Here is a 21,997-nt window from a genome sequence, read left to right as displayed (position 1 = left end):
TTGTTACAAGGTATTTCGTGCAAGTATGTAAACACAGGGGCTCGGGCTCACAGTACCTTACCTAGGATTTTAACTCTTACGGTGCTTGTTCGTTTACTAGATGCCGTCTTTACCCCCATCATAGTCATAAAGATACGAAGGCTGGGGCAAAAAGAAAAGAGTCACCCTTCATAATAGCCAAGTTTTGAACTCCTACGGTTTAGACGGCTTGCCAGGTATCGGACAAGACCTTTATATCCTTATACGGTAAAAGATTTGCTTGTTGGCCAGGCAGCTGGTGTGTGAGGCTTAACCAATTCTGGAACGTGGCATCCTGGACCTGGCACTAGGGAAGGTAATCCTTTCTCTTCTTTTTGCCTCAGCCTTCTTAGTTGTCTTCTTGACCTCTATATGTAGAAGATTGAATCATTAACGAAGGTAAGCAGCTAGCGGCTTTAATCTAATTAGCTCTACCTTACTTCTGGGACGTCCCTCGATGCCAGCGATGGATACCTAGGTATATATATATATAATCAAGGAAATTCATTGGGGCACCTACCCTGATAAAAAACACTGCGTACATGCACCTACTAATCTACCATTGCAGCTGTCATGGTGGGAGCCAATTTTAGCGGTAAAACCTATCGGTCCTTCTCGATGCAGCTACCTCCCATAGGTAACTTGCCTATGTAGACGGGTAGCCGGCGGAAATCAATCGAATGCTAATGAGGCTAGAAAACGCGTTTCCCGGGCTTTCTTCGAATTATGTTCGAATTCAGGGCTGATTACTTACTAAGTATTTAGTTACCCTGTTGACTTGTTAATTTGGCATACTGCTCCCGGCCCGGAAAAAGTGGCCGAATTTGGTGTAAGTTAACGTGTTGAGATGGCTCTTGGACAGTGAGGTGCATGCATGCAGGTGAAGCTAATTGAACAGAGTGGTGATGTTAGGTATTTGTAGTGTTGAGTCTGCTAAACGGCATAGTTACCTGGCTTTGTTGACAGACAGGCCCGGAGATGCCCTCAGTCCCCTATTGTGTGTATAAGTAGACTTGGGCCAGGGTTGAAGGGTGGCACTAGTGATAGGGTGGGTGCCCCGAGCTCGTCGAGTCCCCCATGCCGCCGACATTCCATGATATCAAGGCAGAGACCGTCACCCGGGCACCATGACAACAAAACGGCTCTAGCTCGATTCCCTAGGTACCGATACCACCCACTACGTTAGGTTGCCATTGATTCATCTCGTCCACCCTCTTCCTCCGTGACGGCTCTTGGCTCGGCACACTTGTCGCCCCGGACCTCGACACCCTCGAGAGATCTGTCCAGAGCCGCCAGCGCGTCTTTGGCCGTCGCAAACTCCCTCTTCCAGCATGCCAGAGTCACGTCTCCGGCCGGCAAATCCGTGACATCGTCGGGGAACTTTTCCAGTTTGAAGTTGGGGTAGACAACCTTGTCCTCTCACTCCAGGCGGTCGTCAACTTTCTGGAAGCGGCCCGGCGTCGGCTTGTACGGCCACCGGCCCGTGAGGATAGCGTAGAATATCGACGCCATGCCGAACACGTCCAGCAGGACGCTCGACTGCCACTCGACTCCAAACTACCCCGGCCAATAGAGAATCTCATCCCGTCCAAGAAAAGCAGAATCACGTGTGTCCAACCACCAGTCGCATTCGAAAGCCTGCCAAAGAAGGCTACGTAAGTTATCCGTAGGTACCCATTGAATAGATGCAAATCCCTACCACAAGTTCCCTCGCATGTAGAATCGGCACTATTCGGGGCAACCTCTATCACCAAGAATTGATTAGAACGGACCCTGATCAAGGGCGGTCGGGCAGGCAGGCGGGCTGTAAATAGCCTAAGATGACTTCGGCGAATGAAGAAAATAGGTATCCTCACCATCAGAGCGTGGTAGTCGAGGCCCCGCTGGAGTTCCAGGCCAGGCAGTCATAGCGGCCACAGGCGCCCTTCACCTTGGTCGAGGCAAGCTCATTCTCTGTCACCGTATGACTCGGCGCTGACATGTCTCCGCAAGCATCAAATTTGTAGTCCTTCTCTACACGTTTGCCGCAGCTGTGGATCGCAACGGACACATGTTTCGCGCACATGGCGGCGGTGGTGTGAAGCAGGCGGATGAAGAGAGATGGGCGGACAGGCGGTGCTGCTTCGGGAATCGGGGATAAAAGCAATGGAAAGGATTGACCTGACAGCATAAGGCTCTTTCTTTTATGTATGTACACACTCTGGACCACCACACTGTCGTGACGTCGTCTACGCCCGGCCAGGTCAAGTAGCAGCCTCAGTCGAAGAAGCTCTTTCTCGCAGCTCCGGCGGGGTTCGAGTCGTACAGGATGCTGCACGAGAGCCTTGATAGGCCCATGGACCAGACACATGCAAGAATTTCAATATTGGCGCTGGCGAGAAGAACTTGAAGCCCAACTGGATGCGTGCCTGGCTACCTACGGTAGTTGGCAGCCGAGCTGGGGAAGGGGCCTGGCGTCTTTGCCATTGCCTTGACCTAACTGACGGTAGAGGAGTCAATTGAGTACGTACAAGTATCAAAAGTCACAGATGGAAGGCGAGTTGCTTGTTAGATGCTGAGGATACCGCCGTCCCCCCCTAGTCTGTGGCTAAGGGAGCGCTACAGCTTCAACCGACAAGCCACAGGAGGGATGGCAGCGATCGCCGCGATCAATCGAACCACCACGGCCAAGGGCGCCCCTGCCTTGTTCCTGCCGTGCCGGGGGGCGGGCCATCCATCTCAGCTGAGTAAGCCGAGGGGCAGGCAGGAACAATGCGGCACAACTGCAACAACTCTGGCAAGTGCAACCTCAGCTCGAACCATGCATCGTCCGTCGTATTAATGGCCATAGACCAACGTTGCAAGTTGTATTTGCCTTCCCTTTAACAATACCACGACGAGCGGGACTTTTGACAGCCCCCCCGCCGGCTAATAGCTGCCCGACACCTGGTGATGGTGTCACAGCCCTCAGTACAAAAGATAGCCAGCAAAGAAAGAGAAAGACTCTAAACACCAATTTCCAAAACCATTTTGAAAGTCGTCTAGACCATATTGGTTGAGTGGCTCAATTGATTTTTGCCCCTTTGCCTTCTTTTGTCGCCCCCGCACATCTTGTCTGCGTCCTGTCCTTGTCTCTCCAGTGCAAGAGAAGGAAGGGGAAGGAGAGAATCGACGAATCATGGTGCGCAATATCGTCGTGCTCGGCGGCAACTCGCACCCCAAGTTCGTCGATAGCGTGTGCGAGTTCCTCGGGGTAGCGCCCTCGCAGCGCGTGCTTAACAAGTTCTCGTCGGGCGAGACGCGGTGCGAGATCCAGGACTCGGTGCGCGGCAAGGATGTCTTCATCATCCAGTCGTTTGGCGTCGGCGCCGGTCAGGAACACGTTAACGACTACTTCATCGAGCTGTGCATCATGATATCGGCCTGCAAGACGGGCTCGGCCCGCCGCGTCACGGCCGTCCTGCCCATGTTCCCCTACTCGCGCCAGCCCGACCTGCCCTACACCAAGACGGGCGCTCCCCGAGATACCTTTGAGAGCGTGCCCGCCACCCCGGCCCCGAGCATCCCTCGGACCGCCGGCCTGACCAACAACGTCGACCTCACCGACGCAATCGCCACTAAGGCCCTGCCCAAGGGTGCTCAGACCCCTCCTCCCCAGTCTCAGTCTCACCCCCAACAACAGCAACAGTCACACCACCACTACACGACCCACGACTACGAAAACCCCACCCTCGTCATGGCGGTCCAGGCCAACAGCTCCGGTTACAAGCATTGGGTCGCACAGGCAGGGTCCCTCGTCGCCGACCTCTTGACCTGTGCCGGCGCCGACCGGATCCTCACCTGCGACCTGCACGAGGGAACCTACCAGGGCTTCTTCGACATCCCCGTCGACAACCTTTACGCCCGGCCGCTGCTGAAGCGCTACATCCAGCAGAACCTGGATAACCACGGCTTCCGCGACGCCGTCATCGTGAGCCCCGACGCCGGCGGCGCCAAGCGCGCTACGGCGATCGCCGACAGCCTAGGCATGGCCTTTGCCCTGATACACAAGGAGCGCCGGCCTACCAAGATGACGGACCGCCCCAAGGCTACCATGATGCTAGTCGGTGACGTGGCGAACCGCGTGTGCATCCTGGTTGACGATCTCGCCGACACGGCCAGCACCATCACGCGCGCCGCCAAGCTGCTCAAGCGCGAGGGCGCCGTCCGCGTCGTTGCCCTCCTCACCCACGGCGTCCTGAGCGGCGACGCCATCGCCCGCATCAACGCCTCCCACCTCGACACCCTCGTCGTCACCAACACGGTCGCCCAGGACCATGACCGCCGCCTCGCCTGCCCCAAGCTTGAGGTCCTTGATATTTCGCCCTTTTTTGCCGAGGCCATCCGCCGCGTCCACCACGGCGAGTCGATCAGTGTGTTGTTTCAGTACGATTAAGGATTCTCTGATTCTCTTTACAGTTTTGGATTTATTTTACACTCGTAACACTTGGAGCTGTCTAGTACCTGGAGGAGAGCATACCAGTACAGTGTTCCCTTTCATCACCACGGTTTCTCAACTGTTGATTTGTCTTTGGGGACCTTTTACCCATTTTCTTCATTGTTATTTCATTTCCCTTTTTCATTGGGCGTTGAGCGTGATGTTCTAGAATGGACACTCCACGGTACACACCACCTCACCATGCACGAAAACAAACACACACGCAAGCACAAAACTTTTAGCATCCGCCTATCAGGACTAGGGAGAATAAGCACGGGGAAAACAAGCAAAAACAAAATAAAGTCTTCTGCACCCCTCACCGGACGACGGGATTGGGGAAAGGTATTAGTATTGGCCGCGATATGAGAGATAGATATACCCGGGCGGCTCTGCCTCACAAATGGAAGGGATGGGAAGACGGGGTCGAATGTTTTCAGGGGGGCAACAAACAAATAAACAAACAACCGACAGGCGTGTGGGGAAAGGAGGTAACAAACGGATATTACAGGGGCAGGATGGGGAGGGGGGTGATCTCAAGTTTTACTCATCACAACACCCAAGGCAAAATAATGCAAGGTATACGGGATACGGCCAGGCAGTCAGCTATTACTACAAAAAAGACCTGGGCAACCAGACTCTCTCGGACATGTGGGTATGGTATCAAATGCCACTTGCATGCAGGCAGGTTCGACTTTGAGCCAGCGATGTAGAAACAAATACAAGGCTATTAGAAAGTGTTGGAATAGCGGCATTCATGACCAGTACTTCAGGAGAAGAAGGGAGGTGACGTGAGCCACGTGCCTACTTACGTGCCCGCTTGATGGGCCACGTGAGCCGCACGGGCCTCGCGCCCACCCCAAAACCCAGAGTCGCAAGACCATTCCCTTTCTAGCAAAGACATATACAACATACAGAACAGAACCAAACCATTTACGAGACCATAAGTCAACTGTCCCAGTCCCCTGCACCTCAACTGTCCCACCCCACTTTTTGGCTTTGCGCATTTTAATTGGCTAGCGCGGGTAGCGCAAAATTCTGAGGCGTGCACGGCCCAACTAGGCCAGTCTATTTAACACTGTTACGAACCCCCGGTTCGTACCGGGAGAGCTGCAGCTAGGGAGGCGGAATAGCCAATGACTGGCAGGCAGGAGGACTGCGGGGCTGGACCCACAGTTGCTCTGTCCTGGGCAACACAGAGCAGGAGTGCCCCACCTTTGCTCTGTATTGCGGGGCACAGAGCGGAACGCTCTGTTGCTCTGTCCTGAGAGCAACAGAGCAACGCTCTGATTGGCCCGCCTTAGATATATACGATGACCGTAACCACGGTCTTAGATAGTTGTTGCTTGGTTCTTCAAGCAAGCAATACACATTCACTGCACTCATACACTTTGAGTCGCATTCCGATTTGACTGTATTACCCGTGCGATAGGAGCTTACCCTTTGTTCTATCTTCATAATTACCAAACCCCAGCACTCTGTGGAGCCCGTGCTCCCTTACAGACGACCCAAACAGAACAGAACCAAACCATTTACCCCAAAAAATTGAGGTGGGACAGGTGAGGTGTAGGGGACTTGGTGGATAAGCATGACGTCGGGGGTGTTAAACGGGATAGTGAGAAAGACCATGCATTCCCCCGACGCAGCGTATCCATACTCTAGACCAGTGACAATCATGTAATGGTAGGCTCGGCATAGAACCTTGGCCACCTTGGTGCTCTCGGTACTAAGCCGACCGGCCTCCGGTTCGGCTTCGACCTGCCAAGCGCAATCTTCAAAGAACGTCTTGGGAAGAGGGCCGCTACCGAGGACCTGGTGGTAGCTCGCCCCTGGGAGCTTGTGAGCAGCCTTGTACTCACCCACCAGAGCTGTTGTTTCGATGTTGGTTTTTTGGGCGATGCGGACTGCCCATCGGCCGGGGGCTAGGCTAGTTGAGCGGTCCGGAGATCTCTTCTTATTGGGTGGCGGCAGGCTCTTCCCGTCGCCCTGAACTAGTTTGGGATGAAGGCCGTATGCGTTGTTGCGGAACTGAAGCTCGGTGCCTTGGAGGAGCTCATGCGCCGCGGCAAATTTGTTCACTATCACCATAGCAGGTCGTTCGGCGTAGGCGCGGATGAAGGGTACGATGTCCTTCTCGTCTTTTCTCGAATTGGGTGAGAGGTTCTTCTTGGCCTCCTACACCGAGATCAAGGATGGGAATAGCAGTTCCTCTCCAAACGTCTTGGCCATGTCGTCGAACTGCTTTTCGCAGAGGAGAGGAAACTCGTCCCATCGGCGTACGGTTCAGGGGTAAACCTTACCGTGGACATCGGTGGCGCTTCCGCTAGACCGTTTAGTTGTATCATCCTCGACGATCAAGGCCGGGACGATGATGGTCTGTAGATTGCGTATGTAGTCCTGAAAGGTTACGTCTCGCATCTTTCCTTCTGCTTGGTCCGCTCGTCCTTCTGCTTAGGTCCGGTCGTTTTTTTTCTTGGTCCGCTCGTTCTTCTGCAAGTCTCCTCTGTCCTCTTTCTCGATACAGCTGCGCCTGCGCCAGTAGTAGCTGACGCTCTAGGTCAGACATTGCCAAGGCGTGCAGTGGAAGGGAAATTAAAGACGTAGAGCGGGGTGCGTTGACGAAGCAAGAAGTGGAAAGACGCAGGAACGCAGGAAATGCTTAGAAACTTAGACTACCTTGGTGTGGCTCAGGTGCCTGCGGCACCCACTTTTTAAGAATTGGACCTACAAGAACACAAAGAAAAGAACCACCACCAAGCTGGTCTGAGTGCAATATTGGATCCGAATCCTGACCCCCTCCACATCAATTGAAGGCATTCACGGAATGCATGATATTTTACGCGCAAATCGGTCAAAAACTGCACCGTTAGTACTTTTGGAATCCCCTCAATTCAAGCTGTCGATTGGTACTAATTTTATGTGTAGAATATGTCTTCCGGGTCAGATTCCGAGCAGCAGCCCTCTCAAGGCCAAAATATACGACTGGTTGTCTTTATCCAGGGTCGCCGTACAACCGAACCAGGGCACGCTCCGTGGCAATAGTGCTCTGAGAGTGTGTATATATGTGAAGTCCGGTCGGAATTCTCGCCACTCGCCGACAACATGCAGTTCATTTATCGCAAAAAGCCCGATTCTTTTGTGAAATGCTGGATCACGAAGGACGGCTTTGAACTTCGGTGAAAGGGCTTGTTCCGGGCTCTAAAGCACATGAGTATATTGACCTTGTTTAACTTGGTCCCAAACGTTCCGGTTCTAGCTAATTGTTAATAGAAGTTATTCAGGGGCTCAGGGGCTCAGGGCAATAGACCTTGAGATGCGTGTCGGCGTCGATCCATACCGGCTTCGAATTAGGGACATTTCTGGTGATATCGTCACGCTGATTCTCGCCTAGCTTCGTCAAGGGAACGATTTGTATCGTGATCTTCTCGGTCAGGGCAGAAACAGTGTAGAGAACGGCGCTTTTGCCGTAGCCTGTTGCCGCAACGAGGACTGTATCGTCATGCTGGTAAACCAAACGCTGCACAGCCTGCACCTGGCCAGCGCGAGCCTCTGGAGCGCCTGTGATGCCACAAATGGCTGTTTATGCGCTTCTTTTGCTCGTCGAGGTCCACCAGGGCGGTGAAAACGATGTAGGAAAGCTGGGTTTAGGAAGTGCGTTGTTTGAGAAAGAAAGTTAGGTTCTGAGGATGCCCTCGGCGCAGAGTAAGTGTATAAAGATTTTCACGAAGTTCAGATCAAAATTGAGTGTTTACCAGAAGGGGGTCACGGTTCGGATCAAATATTGCACTCAGACGTCTTTCTTGGGCGTTCTTTGTCAATTGTGGCTTAATCATGGGGCGCCACAGCCAATTTTTAGTGTGATCCACCATCCTAATCCATTTTGGTACAAGGGCCCGCCAGGGCCCCTGTCATGGGCGCACGTCCGCGCGCAGCGCGCCCCGCCCGAAAGACGGCCTGATTTCTGAGAGAAGGAAATGCGGGGAAGCACAAAAACAGACCGTGCCTATGACACGTGACTAGGCGAAGCTTGGCAATTTGTCAGCCACTCAGTTGAGGATTGTAAGCTAATTTCACCCTGGCGCCCCGTTAATGGGCTAACACCAGAAAGGCGGCAACCACACACAGACCTACGAGCGAATTAACCAGGCCACACAGTTCCGGCTGCTTGTTAGCTTGGCTTTGGCCATGTCCATGAACTCCGTATCACAAAATAACACAGGGAAATCGAATATTAACAGGACCTTGCTTGGGTTCCATCGACTCCTTTTCGGGTTTTGGTCATCTTGGGAGGGTTAGGTATGGCTGAACGGTGCGGATTACCGCGCCAAACCAGGGTTGAATCCATTGCAAAGCGGATGCTTGGTTGAGGTTGGTGGCGTGCAGCCAGATCAAATCACATGTCTTGATCACATACCTCAGCTCGGACCTAATTCCCTTTGAAACCACAACGGCATAACCTACTTACTACCTTAGCCTGCTCGGTGTACCGTCTTCGAAAACTCGGGAACGCTGTGCTGGCAGCGATCTTGCTAGCCAGCAACACCGTCCATCTGCAGGCATTTATGCGGCCGCCTTTCTCGCGAGTCCCAACTCTCTCCGTCGGCCTTTGTCGGCCAGCTTTTTGACCGAGCCCTACCCAGAATTGCCAGACCCAAACTCTGGGCCGTGCACGCCTCAAAATTTTGCGCTACTCGCGCTAGCCAATTAAATTGCGCAAAGCAAAAAGGTGGGGTGGGACAGGTGAGGTGCAGGGGACTTGGACAGTTGTTGACCTGCACACTGACCATTTACTCCACCTGTAGTACTACTACACTCCCTCACAGGCAAGCCACCCGTGGTGTGGCCTGAATACCAGAACAGAAAGCCACCAAATATTTCTTGAGAAATTCGGTTCAGACTGGTAAGAGGTCTGCTTAGACAACAATCCGTGTAAATAAATCATGTACTTACCTATTTTCATGATAACCGCGTCAAGGCCTAGCCTAATTAATTAATCCTGTCCGGAGGACAATATTACTGCGAAACTCTGAAAAAATTACTATGTGAAATTGATAAGACGCCTTATCGCCTTTCCGGATTGGCTAATCTATGTGGAAAAGTGGACCCGATTTCTCAGTCACATCAATATGGGCAGCCCCTATCACGTGCCTATCTGCCATTCGGTCAGCACACTTTCCAAAATTGATATAACCGGTATCATTATGTGTATAACTCTACGGAAAATTTAAATCTGAAGCCCGATTCGTATTATAATGGAAATTGGCTGAGATATAAGCGTTTAAATGCTCTCTGGCGTGGTGGGGCGTGCGTAAAGGTGGGCTTGCGTACGTGACTACGCGAATTGCCCTTCAACCTCGCGTCGAATTTCCTCGCCCACCCCACAATTGCTTTTCTTTTTCCAATAATTATTCGTACCGTAGTACCTTCGACGAACCTTACAATCTACCCGCTCTTCGTAGCTAACCTCCCTTCCTCTATAGTACCGTTTTGCCTGTTATGGCCAGGTTATTCGGTATCTATAGCGGACGCGGCGGAGGCGGCTGCCCGCAAAGTTTGCCACACCTGCGGCGTTGAGAAGGACATCGACTAATTCCGGTCGTTCCGAGGCCCTCGACGGATCGTCCTTAATTACGCGGATTGCCGTAATCGCGGCAGGTAGCAGGTAAGTCTATTAGACCTATCTTCCTTGGTTTCCTTGCTAACTTCATTCCCAGAGAGCCGCGTCGAACGCAAGAGTTTCTGCAGCTGCTGCCGTATGTCACGACCAGGGCAAGGCATTGAGGTGAACTCAGTCCATTGGGTGCTATCGACGAAGATTCTAAACTGAGGAGGGAAAGAAGGAAAAGTCCAACAACGCGTCGCGTGCTCGCGAATAAGTTTTCATCTATCAGTGGGGTAGGTGGGGCCTCGAGGCGGCTTCTGATAGGCCCGGGGTTCTGGGCGGCTCTGGCTGCTTGAGGGCCAGTTTGGTGGACGGGTCCTCACACCGTAACCCGCGGACAAAGTCCCGCCCTTGCGCCTCGCCAGAATCTTACCTTTCGTTTGATAAGTCGGTATTCTTAACCACAGTCCAACGGCAATAGGGTAAAGACCAGGCTCTATTCCGGCAAGCCCTGAAAGAATTACTGTTACGATCCTGGTTCAAAGGTGCAGAGGGCGTTGCCCGCCCGCTGCGGATTGGCTGGAACGGCACTTAGGGTGGGGCTCTCGCTAAGAGAAGGTGCATCCAATTAGGGAGTGCTCAGTGGGGCCATTGCCAAGGTGCACTGAGCATGGCTGAGCTCAGTAGGATCAGTGCCGAGACCCACTGAGCGCACTGAGCAGGGAGCTCAGTGGGGATCAGTGCGTCTAGGACTGAGCATGACTGAGCATGTAAGGCAGGAACTCTGATTGGTTGCTCATAGTTCTATATAGGAGCTGGCAGCACGCTCTCTCTGGAGAACGGTTCTGCAGCTATCAATGCATCTGGTTAAGCATACATTGGTTGTGTGTTGAAAGCCTGTCTTTCGCAATCTGTGCACGATACTCCTTGTCTCCTGTCATCTCCTACCTGCCGTCCAGACCCCCACAATCCTAGGCCGGGCCTAACTCCGTGGACCTGTTGTCCAGATTGTAACAATTACGGCAGGCCAAAGTATCTATTTCGTTATGGGAGCTTCTTACGTCGAGATATACGATCACACTGCCTCCGGCTCAGGTCCAGGATTTTGATAATGCCCTCCGCATCTTCCCTATCGAGGCGTAGGTCAACGAATACAACCATTAGCACCTCCTATGCCTACGAAAGGCCTTTGTACAGGTAGACGCAAAACACGAAGGCGTAGGCGCAGAGAGAGTCGAGCCCTCTAACGCTGGCAATCTGATCAAACGATTACCTCTTTGTATTGGTTACCGGGTCATGCTAACGAGGAACCTCTGGGCCGACGTTGGGCTTGTGAACGGTACCTAGGGTACTATATACGACATCTCGTAGGCTGAAGGCGCTAACGTGCTTAAAGACCCACCGCAGGTTATTATGGTTACGTTTGATAACTATACTGGGCCGCCGTTCCTATTACCTAGCGGAGAAGAGCTTCGTGATAGGGCTAGGCTGGTGGTTCATATCCTTAGGGTTCGGCAGGAGTTTGTTCTTGGGGCTGGTACTGGCTACCGGGAGCAGTTTCCACTGCTTATTTGTTACGCAATCACAGTACACAAGTCACAGGGCGTCACTCTCGACAAGGTGGTTTATGATATCTCCGCGCCAGAGTTCGCGTGCGGCCTATCGTACGTAGTAGTTCCAGGGTCAAGACCTTAGATGGCCTAATGTTTGAGTCGCCGTTTGATCGGAGCAGGATATACCGCGAAGTGCCGGTATAGAGCATGTAACTGAAGATAGCGGATTACGAGGTAAGGAAGTTACAGCTATTAGATCCATAGGAAGAGGAGGTTGACTCGAGCGATATGAGCGGGTATATAACTGATAGCTCTGTTGTATAGATGTAAGATTTAGTTGTGTAGGTTTAGCCATCGTTGTAAGAAAAGATCTCTAGAGCATCGGAGTTGTTGGCCTCCGGATAGGATATTGTCGCTTCGCTTGCTCTCTACGTCATCTAAATAAGTCAACTGTCGCGCTCTAAATTGCCAGGAGCGAGTGAGAGGAAGGAAGCGTCCCGTAGCGCAGCGAAGGGTCACGCGACTGACGAACGAAGCGACGCCAGCAATTTTAGAGAATTCAAAACGCACAATATAGCATCCGAATAACCCTTATCTCCTTTTCACCAGGTTTATTCGTCAAACCGTGTCAGGCCCCAGTGTTGTATGTACTGTGCCAATTTGAGTAGACTTTCTCTTTCCTTTTTTTCTTCACGTGCTCTAATACTTCCTTCCCACTCACAAATAGGCCAGGTATATATATATATATATACCTGGGCATGGCGCGCGCGCGAGATACATCTTCATGCAACCATGCAATGGTCCAAGACAAGAAGAAGCATGCCAAGTCTAAAATAGAGCTCAAAAGATAAGAAACCAAGAGGATTAAAACCCAGATTAGCTCTTTTTATTTTATTCTTCTCAACTATCCATCTCTTCGTTAGAATCGTCCTCGTCTGATCCTCCACTCCCGTCATCCTCGTCGTCCTCGTCCTCATCCTCATCTTCGCCCTCGTCCTCGCCCGCCTGCAGCCCGTAGTCGTCGTAGAAATACGACAGCGGCTGGACTTGGGTCTTGTAGCCCATCGTCGACAGTGCCTTGGCGATATTCTATAAAGGTTCAGTTTGGTCAGCATGCTAGTGTGAGAGGGGGCTTCGCCAAGGGACAAAAAACATACCTCCTCCATGATAGGCGCGCAAGTGACAACCACGTTGCTCTTGCCGGCCTCAAAGACGGGCAAGATGAGGTCGCGCATAACGGCACGGATCTCGTCGGGCGTCACGTCTCTGACGCGGGCGAGCATCTTGCGGTTCCACTCGGGCTCGAGGCCGCGGACGACGCCAACGATGAAGTTTTGCTGGGCGGCGGCGGCCATGGTGGCTTGCTCGTCGGCGGCGGCGAGCACGATGCCGCTGACGGCACCCTCGACGAGGTGGCGGTCGAGAGGCTCCTGGCCGGCGGCGATCTTGGCGACGGTGTTGCGGCTGGCCTCGATGGCCTTGCTGGCGTCGGGCGAGCGGTAGACGCGGAACTGGAGGTAGCCGGCGTCAACCTCGCGCGTGAAGAAGACACCGTACGCCAGGCCGTTGCCGCGCACCGCGTTCCACAGCGGGCCCTCGACCGCCTCTAGGTAGCCGAGCGCCACGAGGAAGGCCGGCAGACGCGGGTCCGCATACGACTTGAGCCCAACTGCCGTGCTTACGCTGTAAGAGCTGTCGAGAGTCGTCATGGGAATCACGACGCTGCCAAAGGAGCCAGGGGTCTTTCCCTCGTCGTTGAGCATCGCAACGGGCCGGGTGATGGGCAGAATGTCCTTTGACGTGTCCAGCCCTGGCCCCTTGTTCAATGTCTTCCAGGCGCTAACGGGCTCGGGAAGCTTGGCCACGTCAGCCGTGACGAGGACGCGGATGTTCTGGAAGGTAAAGAGGCTCTTGCGAAGCTCCTCAAACCACCCAACCACCGTCTCGGGCTCCTTCTCGAGAAGCTTCTTCAGGCGGCGAAGGTACACAGCCTTGACGAGCGTGCGCTTAGCAACCGGGTACGACTCGCGCAGCATGTGGACTGCCATGTCAACCTCGAGGGCCATGGCCCGCCCATCCCGCTTTGCCTCTGGGATGTCGGCTAGCGCCTTGACCACGGCCGCCTTCAACCGGACGGGATCAAAGACCAAGTCAAACATCAGGGTGCGCAGCCACTGAATTATAGTCGTGTACTTCTCAGGCTCGAGCTGGAACTGAAGCGTCATACCCTCGTTATCGCCTACACGCCCGGCCCCGCTAATCTGGTAGCTGATTGTGTCCTTCTCCAGCCGCTTCACCACGTCTTCAAACCCAATTCTCTCGCCGTCGGCCATTACGGGGCTGTTGAAGAAGTTGTCTGCAAAGAGGGGGAGAAGAGGCTTATACTTGACGGGAGTCTCTGATGTGCCAATGTGGACCGTAAGGTGCACGAAGTTTGTGGGAACGTTCTCGAACTGGATGAAGAGGGGGAAATCTGCAGGGGCAGCAGCATCAATGACTTTCTGCGCCGCGTTCTGAGGCGTTCCGAGGCTGCGCGCCTTGCCTGACCTTGCCGTTGCAGACTCAATGAAGTGGATAGAAGTTGTCTTGGGGACGGGCCACTGGTCCAACACCTCGGGAGGTATCGGCTTCTCGTTGTGCTTCTTGGCGTTTTCGACCTTCTCCTTGAGCAGTTCGAGGCCCGCCTTTCCGAGCTCCTCTCTCCTCTTTGCAAGCCGGGCCTCTTCGGCTTCCTTGAGGCCCGTGGCTAGCTTCATTGATGGTTTACCCAGGATCGATACGTGGTGGGCATCCGAGATCCAATTTCTGAGATAATCACGCCATTGCTCGTCGTTCCAGCTCTCGAGGACGTCGTACTCGTCGAGCGTTTGCAGCTCTGCCAGGGTAGAGCCGTCGCGCTTTCCAAACAGGTAATCCGTGATGATGTTGCTCGAGTAAAACTGCTCCGATCCTTCAGCCTGAAATTTGATTTGGCGCCGCTCACGCTGGATGCATTCCTTCATGTACTGCATGTCGAGCGGCTTGGAGGCAACCTCCTTTAGCAGCGAGATCAGGCGCTGCTCCACGAATTCGAGCTTTTCCGTCGCCACGCCGGTCGGCTGGAACCATATGACGGAATTTGGCCTGCTATCCCACCACCAGGAAACCGAGCTCGCCAGCTCCTCCTTTTCGACTATCGTGTTTTCAATGACCGACACGGATGAACCGCAAAGATATGTCATGATGATGTTCAGGGCAGTCGCCTGTACCTGGTCGTTGCAGCTCGGGCCAAAGAAACCGACAACAACCTCGCCCGTGGACTCGTCCTCCTCTGGAAACTCGACGGTCTCGACGGTCGTCTTCTCCAGGGGAGGCGGCTGAGGAGAGTCGACAAAGGGGCGCTTGAAGTCGGCATTAAAGAGGGGGACGTCGTCCTTGATGCTCTCTTCAAACCCATCCAGGATGGACAAGAGGCTCTCGTGATCGGCCTCGCCCACGATGACGATAGCCAAGTTCCGGGGGTGGTACATGGCCTTGTGGAATGCATGGATCCGCTCTGGAGTGAGGACTCGGAGAGCCTCCATCATGCCCCCCGTCTCGTATCTGAAGCCGATGTTTTCAGGATACAGCAGGCGGCGGGCCCGCAGGTCCATTAGCTCGGTGCTGCTATACTGAAGAGCCTGCATCTCCGAGTAGACGACGCCAGCGTCATTGCCCTCGCCATCGACGTGGTGGACTTCGGTCACACAGGCGTCGTCGGTGATGTTGGGCAGAATGACATGCTCGAGATAGATGGGCAAGATCTGGGCGAAACCGTCCCAACCCGCCGTCTCGAGGGTGTATGCGGTGTGGTCGACGGCGGTCCAGGCGTTGGTGTTGGAGTAGGCTCGGCCGGCTAGCTTGTCTAGCAGGCCCTTGTACTTGTAGTTCTTGGAGCCCATGAAGACTAGGTGCTCCAGCGTGTGGGGGGCGCCCGAGTCATCGAAGATCTCGGTGGCCAGGGTGAAGTAGCCATTGATCTTGGGGCCTTTGCGATCGGCGACAACAACGCGCATGCCGCTCCTCTCCGACTCATACTGCGTGATGTCGGTTGGGGCATAGTCGGTGCGAAAGCTCTGGATCTTGCGGAATCGCGGCTTTTGCGCCGAGGAAGTCATGTTGGAGCCGCGCAGGGAGTGGACAAGATCTTGAAGATATCTGGAAGCGGGATTAGTGACAGAGCGAGCGAGCATTGAGCAACACGAAGCGCACACACACACACACACACACACACATCAACACACAGGCATGGAATACATGGCATCCATCACAGGGGGTAAATAGGTAGAGAGTAAACGGTGGGCTATTCGGCTCTTTTGGTGAATATTGAGGTAGGTACTGGTGGAAGAGCGAATGAAGAACTTTTTTATATCCAACAGTCAAACTTATGACAGCCATTCCTTGCTGGCGGTGAGGGCCGAAGCAGGGGGAAGAACTAAGAAGCGGAAGCAGACCGCCAACTTAGGCCAGGTACAAAATAGGTAGTGTATTGTAGGTATTGGACATACCTGGGTGCATTTTAGTGTAGCTGCTGCCTGCCAATACTTGCCCTAGAAGGGGAAGGGGCCAAAAAGGGGGGAGGGGCAACGGATAAGTGCCGGGGGTGCGGGGTGTGGAATATAGGTAAATTAGGGCAACTATGGCATGGGATATTTGATATCGGATAGGTATGTCTGATCTCGTGTATAAATGGATGCATACTGGCCGGACAAGTCGGTTTTGAAGACGACGACAGCGACTAGGGCAACAATGGCGGCGTACAGCAACCTATGCCTGTGCCTGTGCCTGCGTGACGCTGAGTTCGACGATGACCCCGCCATTTGGTCCCTCCTTTCGCTGCGGCCTCGGCGAGATAGGAAAAGGAAGGGCAACGGACGAGGACAACAACAAAAAAATGCTAAAAAAAAGGCTGCAGAGGAAGAAGGGCTACAGAGCTTCAACGACTGCGACTCCTGGCCAGGCTAGTCAAGTAGGTAGGCTAGACTAACCCGCAACACAGAGCTAAGAGACACGTGGTGATGGCGGGGACGGGGGAGCAACCACCTAGCCGCCTGCAACTGTGCAACAGGGAAACCTAAGCTCAGGTCGGACAGGTCGTGCGTCTTGTTCTAGCCGAGTGTTTTCGGATTCTGCAAGAGAAGAATGGGAGAAGGACGGAGAGGCTTCCCTGGGGCTTCCTTTTTTTTTTCCTTTGGGGCTGCCGCACTCCAGGCAAGGCAGGGCAAGGCAAGGCAAGGCAAGGCAAGGCATGGCGTGGCATGGCCGGCATGCTTGCTTGCTGACATACATACCGGCTTCGCGCACGCAGCAGCAGTAGGCCGCTAGAAGCAGACGTCCGCCTAGCTGTCAGGTCCCAGGCTGCTGCAAAAGACCAATGAGACGTGTTTTCTCTTTTTTTTCCAGCTGGGCGGGCTGGACAAGGCAGGTGAGGAACCGGCGGCGCACGCAGTGATCGCAAACAAATCGTTTCTTTTGATAGACGATAAGAAGAAATCTGGGTCCTCTGAAATGTAAGAAGAAGCGAAAATTTACGAAGAAAAAAAAAAGTAATATTGGAAGCCTGGGCTGGGCGGTTAGACCAGGTATAGGTAATGGATGTACTCTCGGTACTTCGTACTAATTGTGCAAGTTCTCTGCAGGACGCCGGCTCGAGGTGCAGCGCAGCAGCGGGTTGGGCAAGGCAATAGGTAGGTCAGGGTATGCAAACTGCAAAGATAACGAATCCAAATACCGAAACTTTCAGGTTTGCAATTGGAGCTCGACTTCGGTGGACGAGAGGGGCCTTTTCTCCCCCCAAGACACGGAGGGGCAAACTTGCCTGAAATCTTAGGGTATGCACTGAAACTCACTGTAGGTAAAGCCGACCTATGTAACCTAAGATGGATACTGACTGTACTGTACTGTGCTGCGCCTAGTTGCAGAGCCAACAACCAGAGCTGCCTCCCAGAAAAAGCCCACGCACCCGAGTGCTCACCTACCTAGGTAGGCTTGGTAGGGTATCTTTTCTTTACATGGATGCACTTTGCCCAAAACCAACCGTACGCCGCTATATGGTAAAGGCTGTGCCCGACTAGTACGTTCGTACAGCATGAGGGCTGTAAGATGGAAACGGCCGTTCCGCTGGTTGGTAATACAGGGCGGGACATGTGCGCCCTAACACGCCTGCACTCTGAACTTTCAGTGGGTTTCTTCCATCTGACTCACCTGGGCCACTCCGTATGCGGGGCACAGCCCTCGGAATCCAAGACGAAGAGCCTCATTGGCTCCATTTCCGCCATCCCACACGCGCTAGGCGCCCCATTCCCGTCGGGCGTCGGCGTGGGCAAAATGGCCCCGTCGCCTCAAGCCCGGGCTAGCCTCTAAGTAGGCCGCCTAGAGAGGAACTCATCCTCCACAGTCGTGTAAAAGCAACCTAGCTATGGGGAGCTTTGAACTAGGGCACCTCGGGAGCTTTCAATTGGCTACAGCTTTACACGTTTGTGACAAGCTGGTCTAGTGTAAACTCACGAACGACATCACCACCTGTCGCAAACGAGGAGCGACGAACGACGAGCAACGAGCAACAGATGCCCAACCACACAGTGTCCTTGCCAACTTCTCGACTTAGGTTCTTGGCGACAGCGGCGATACGCTGGGCCTAATATCGTTGCGCTGCAATAACATTTGAGGGCAATTGACGAAGCTGCATTCAACTCGACGTCATTGATCGCGGCAACAGCTAGCCAGCCAGCCTGCGGCGTCGCTAGGTGTGCGGATGCATTCGCGCATCCTCAACCAACATGGCCAATCCTCCCCAGGACTCCCCCACTGCTGGCCAGATCGCCCAGGCGCTTGTTGATTTCACCCTTCATGGCGCCTTTCCCGAGGAGGCGGCCTCTGCCCTGACCATCGACGCCGACGTCTTACCCGCAGCCATTGACGCCCTCGCAAAAGCCAGGTCGGAGCTGAAGGTACACACATATACCAGACACATATATACATGCCATCCCTGCTAACAACGTCGTTCACGGGACTGCAGGCCGAAATACACGCCATCAACGAGGAGGCGGCCGACGACGTGCGGTCGTGGCAGACAAACGCCCAGTCCGCGCAAGACGACATCGTCCGATCCAAGTCTCTCGCCAACGGCATCCTAAAGGCGGCCGAAGCCCCGGCCGTCTCTGGAAAGGCCATAGCCGACGCCGAGGCCAAGGCTGCCTTTCTCGTCCGCGAGCTCAACTACAACTCGCAGGTTCAGGAAGCGCTGAAGGGAATCAGGGCTGTGAATAGAACTCTTGATCAGGTCGAGCAGGCACGCGATGAGAGGTGCATTCTCGATGCTCTCCATTTGCTAGAAAGTGAGGTCTGCGCCACTCCATCAGCCGCCGCCAGTGACTGACCCCCCTCCCGATAGAATCGTGGAACGAGCTTGATACCATCTCAGTGGACAAATCTTGCCGCGCCATCAAGCTCCTTGATCTCCGGGCCTTCGAGCTCAAATCTAGTGTGCATGAGGTGTTCGACCACGAGTGGAGCTCGCTGGTCCGTGTTGACGTCGAGAAGCAAACCATGTCGATAAGCGACGCTCAGCAAGGCGAACCGATGAGTCTTTTGGATGCCGTAATAGGTCTCAAGGCATACAAGGAGGTTGACCAGCGCACCAACCAGCTCTGGCGCGACGTTAACAGAGCCATCCTACTTCCGAGGATGGATATCACCAAAGACACTCTACCTGAGGTCCACGTTGAAAATGTGAGTTGACCGAGACTTCTCCTGCGGGTCCCGTATAGTAATGCTTGGCACCAGAACCTCCTGGAAGTGCGCGGCTCAACGGACAAGACTATCGAGTCGCTGTTCTCAGACCTCGAGAAGGTCTTTTCGTTTCTCGTTCAGAAACTGCCTCCCGACATAGTTCAGACTGTATCGTCCGCCTTGGTGCCCGGCGTTGTTCAAATGATCACCAGGGTCTGGCTCGATTCCGTCGTTCCGTCGTCACTGCAGGACATGGACAAGTTTCAAGACGTCATCGCATCAGCCACGGCCTTTTGCGGTACTCTCAAGTCTCTAGGACTCTCAAACCTCGGAGATTTGCAGGAGTGGGCCGACAACGCCCCCAGGGTGTGGTTGTCCAAGTGCAGAGAAGCTGCGCTAGATTCCGTCCGAACAAAGCTGTCTCAGGGCATGTTCATTTCTTCTTTCCGTTCCATGTTCAACTAGACTAACTCGCCGCCAGGTCTTGGCGCGTCGAAGCAGGTGGAGCGAGTCGAGAAGCAAATGGTGTCAAAAACAGAAGGGAACCAGTTGGCCGCTAACCGTGCCACCTCCATGGAAGAAGACCATGGTTGGGGTGCTGCCTGGTCTGACGAAGAGGACAACACTACGGACGAAAGCGGCAAAGATAGGGATACAGACAAGCAGTCCGCAGAAATTGACGACGACGTCACTGATGCTTGGGGGTGGGACAACGAAGAGGCCGAGCCAGAGAAGCCAGAAGAGCCCAAGGAGAACAAGCCCGACGACGAAGACGATGCCGCCGAGGCTTGGGGGTGGGGTGATGAAACTAACGATGTTGAGCACGAGCAGCAAGAAGGCGACGCGACTGCCCAAAGGCCGTCCTCGGCGCATCAACAAGAGACTAGGGAGCTGACGTTGAAGGAGACATACACCATCTCGTCGATGCCACAGCCCGTCCTAGACCTGATATTTGCAATAGTTGGGGATGGCGCAGCTCTGACCCAGGACAGCTATGCGGCGACTCCTGTTGCAGCGGCAGCAGCCGGACTGTTCAGTCTCCCGACACTCGCGCTCGCAATGTTCCGCGCCGTGTCCCCCTACTACTATGGACCGGATATTGGCGGAAACATGTGAGTCGGTCTTCCAGCCTGAGTTGGGGTCATCTAACCGGTTCCAGGTATCTCTACAACGATGCCACCTATTTATCAGAACGGCTGGCAGATTTTGCGGCCGAGTGGAAGGTGCGAGACGATATCAGCGTGCGGGCAAGAAGCATGTTGCGACTGGACAGCGATATCAAATCGCTGCAGAGCTTTGCAAGCCGTGCGTACAGCGGCGAGATGAACACGCAAAAGACAGTCCTCCGAGATCTTCTTGGTGGTAAGTAAACAAGTCTAAGCGAGCCCCTTTCCGTGCCGCTCTCTCGTATCCGCTGACAAACACGCTTCTTCCCAACAGGCGCCCAGAACCTCACGCAGCATGACGACACTGAGAGCTGCGTTGCGGCGGCCGTGACGCGGGTGCGCTCCCTAGCCATCGCGTGGGAAAGCATCCTGTCGCGGTCAGCGTGGCAGCAGGCCATCGGCTCGCTAGTGGACGCGGTGGCCAACAAGATCATTGTCGACGTCATGGACCTACCCTCGATTGGGCAGGACGAGGCGTACAACATCGCCAACCTGATCGCCACCGTCATCGAGCTGGACGACTTGTTTCTGCCGAGTCGCAACAACAAGAGGCCGTCCTCACAGCAGCAGAACGACGCCGAAGACGAAATACCCACCACGGCGCAATACGCCGCGTCGTGGCTCCGCCTCAAGTACCTGTCCGAGGTGCTGCAGAGCAACCTCAAGGACGTCAGGTACCTCTGGATCGAGAGTGAGCTGAGCCTCTATTTCTCGGTCGAGGAGGTCGTCTACCTCATCAACCTCAGCTTTGAGGACAATGCGCGGACTCGGGAGGTGATTAAGGAGATCACTCAGAATCCCAATCCCCTGGGCCATCATTGAGCGAGAGCGTGCTCGACATGCTTCTGCGCGTGTTTTGAACTTGGTGTACAGTGTACATATATTTTCCGTAGAGCGGCGGAATAAATAAGATCACGTATCGAAGGAACTACTATTACAGGGGTTCGCTTGTCTCCGTTGTGTTCTTGTCTTTGTTGCCCTCCCCTCTCCCCAATTTTTGCTCCCGACACCACGCGATAGCTTACCTATTTGCGGTGTGATGGCGGCTACTTCCTTTGTGCTGTTCCGCGTTGGCGACAACAACAGCAACGGCGGCGGCGATGAGCTCGACATCAGCCGGTTCTCAGGTGATCTGCGTTGTGCGGAAACGGAACAGCACACACCAATATCATGATCTCTCATGCAATGGCACGGTAATTAGGCCGGGATCTAGTTACAGCTTTTGGGCGGTCGGTCTACTAGCGCTACCTGCTGCTGCCGGTGATGTGGACGTCGGTCGAGTCGGTCATGCCATTCTATGGCAAGATGTGCTACCTACTTAACGTACGTGCGTGCTTGGCTTCGCACCACATAACATGCATGTATGTATGTATCGAACCGCGACGCAGCGCATTGGGTAGGGATATTCTTTTTCTTGGTTTTCTTGGGACGGTTCCGCTCCTAGAAGTCTACCAAG

At 54.0% G+C, this 21,997-nt stretch overlaps 6 protein-coding genes across 6 annotated transcripts; 2 read left to right on the top strand and 4 right to left on the bottom strand.

The window, feature by feature from the left end:
• Positions 1-1,200: 1,200 nt before the first annotated feature.
• On the bottom strand, positions 1,201-2,083 carry B0T26DRAFT_672624 (uncharacterized protein; the record flags this gene model as incomplete). Its single annotated transcript, XM_060439479.1, has 4 exons — positions 1,201-1,428; positions 1,459-1,575; positions 1,875-1,901; positions 1,949-2,083. 4 exons carry the CDS (start codon positions 2,081-2,083, stop codon positions 1,201-1,203), a joined length of 507 nt encoding a protein of 168 aa, XP_060300884.1.
• A 1,092-nt stretch (positions 2,084-3,175) lies between these two features.
• B0T26DRAFT_672623 (ribose-phosphate diphosphokinase) lies at positions 3,176-4,432 on the top strand (the record flags this gene model as incomplete). The annotated part of the gene is made up of 1 exon (XM_060439478.1): positions 3,176-4,432. One exon carries the CDS (start codon positions 3,176-3,178, stop codon positions 4,430-4,432), a length of 1,257 nt encoding a protein of 418 aa, XP_060300883.1.
• A 1,167-nt stretch (positions 4,433-5,599) lies between these two features.
• Positions 5,600-6,924, bottom strand: B0T26DRAFT_155292 (uncharacterized protein). Its single transcript, XM_060433479.1, has 2 exons — positions 6,698-6,924; positions 5,600-6,643 (listed from the first exon to the last, which is right to left on the bottom strand). The coding sequence occupies exons 1-2, from the start codon at positions 6,698-6,700 to the stop codon at positions 5,969-5,971; spliced, it is 678 nt and encodes a 225-aa protein (XP_060300882.1). The 5' UTR covers positions 6,701-6,924; the 3' UTR covers positions 5,600-5,968.
• Positions 6,925-7,748: 824 nt separating this feature from the next.
• Positions 7,749-7,997, bottom strand: B0T26DRAFT_639104 (uncharacterized protein; the record flags this gene model as incomplete). The annotated part of the gene is made up of 1 exon (XM_060437105.1): positions 7,749-7,997. A coding segment is annotated over one exon (249 nt), but the record flags the coding sequence as incomplete, so codon positions are not given.
• A 4,529-nt stretch (positions 7,998-12,526) lies between these two features.
• On the bottom strand, positions 12,527-15,762 carry B0T26DRAFT_639489 (Metalloenzyme, LuxS/M16 peptidase-like protein; the record flags this gene model as incomplete). Its single annotated transcript, XM_060437141.1, has 2 exons — positions 12,527-12,715; positions 12,784-15,762. The coding sequence occupies 2 exons, from the start codon at positions 15,760-15,762 to the stop codon at positions 12,527-12,529; spliced, it is 3,168 nt and encodes a 1,055-aa protein (XP_060300880.1).
• A 2,661-nt stretch (positions 15,763-18,423) lies between these two features.
• Positions 18,424-21,363, top strand: B0T26DRAFT_738515 (uncharacterized protein; the record flags this gene model as incomplete). The annotated part of the gene is made up of 7 exons (XM_060443602.1): positions 18,424-18,594; positions 18,663-18,981; positions 19,038-19,375; positions 19,430-19,802; positions 19,857-20,487; positions 20,535-20,737; positions 20,816-21,363. The coding sequence occupies 7 exons, from the start codon at positions 18,424-18,426 to the stop codon at positions 21,361-21,363; spliced, it is 2,583 nt and encodes an 860-aa protein (XP_060300879.1).
• Positions 21,364-21,997: the final 634 nt, after the last annotated feature.

Source organism: Lasiosphaeria miniovina, assembly GCF_030549165.1.
Source record: "Lasiosphaeria miniovina strain SMH2392-1A chromosome Unknown B0T26scaffold_2, whole genome shotgun sequence".
In the NCBI taxonomy this organism is placed as follows: Eukaryota; Fungi; Ascomycota; class Sordariomycetes; order Sordariales; family Lasiosphaeriaceae; genus Lasiosphaeria; species Lasiosphaeria miniovina.
Note: the sequence above shows the minus strand (reverse complement) of the source record. Positions and strands in the feature narration are given on the sequence as shown.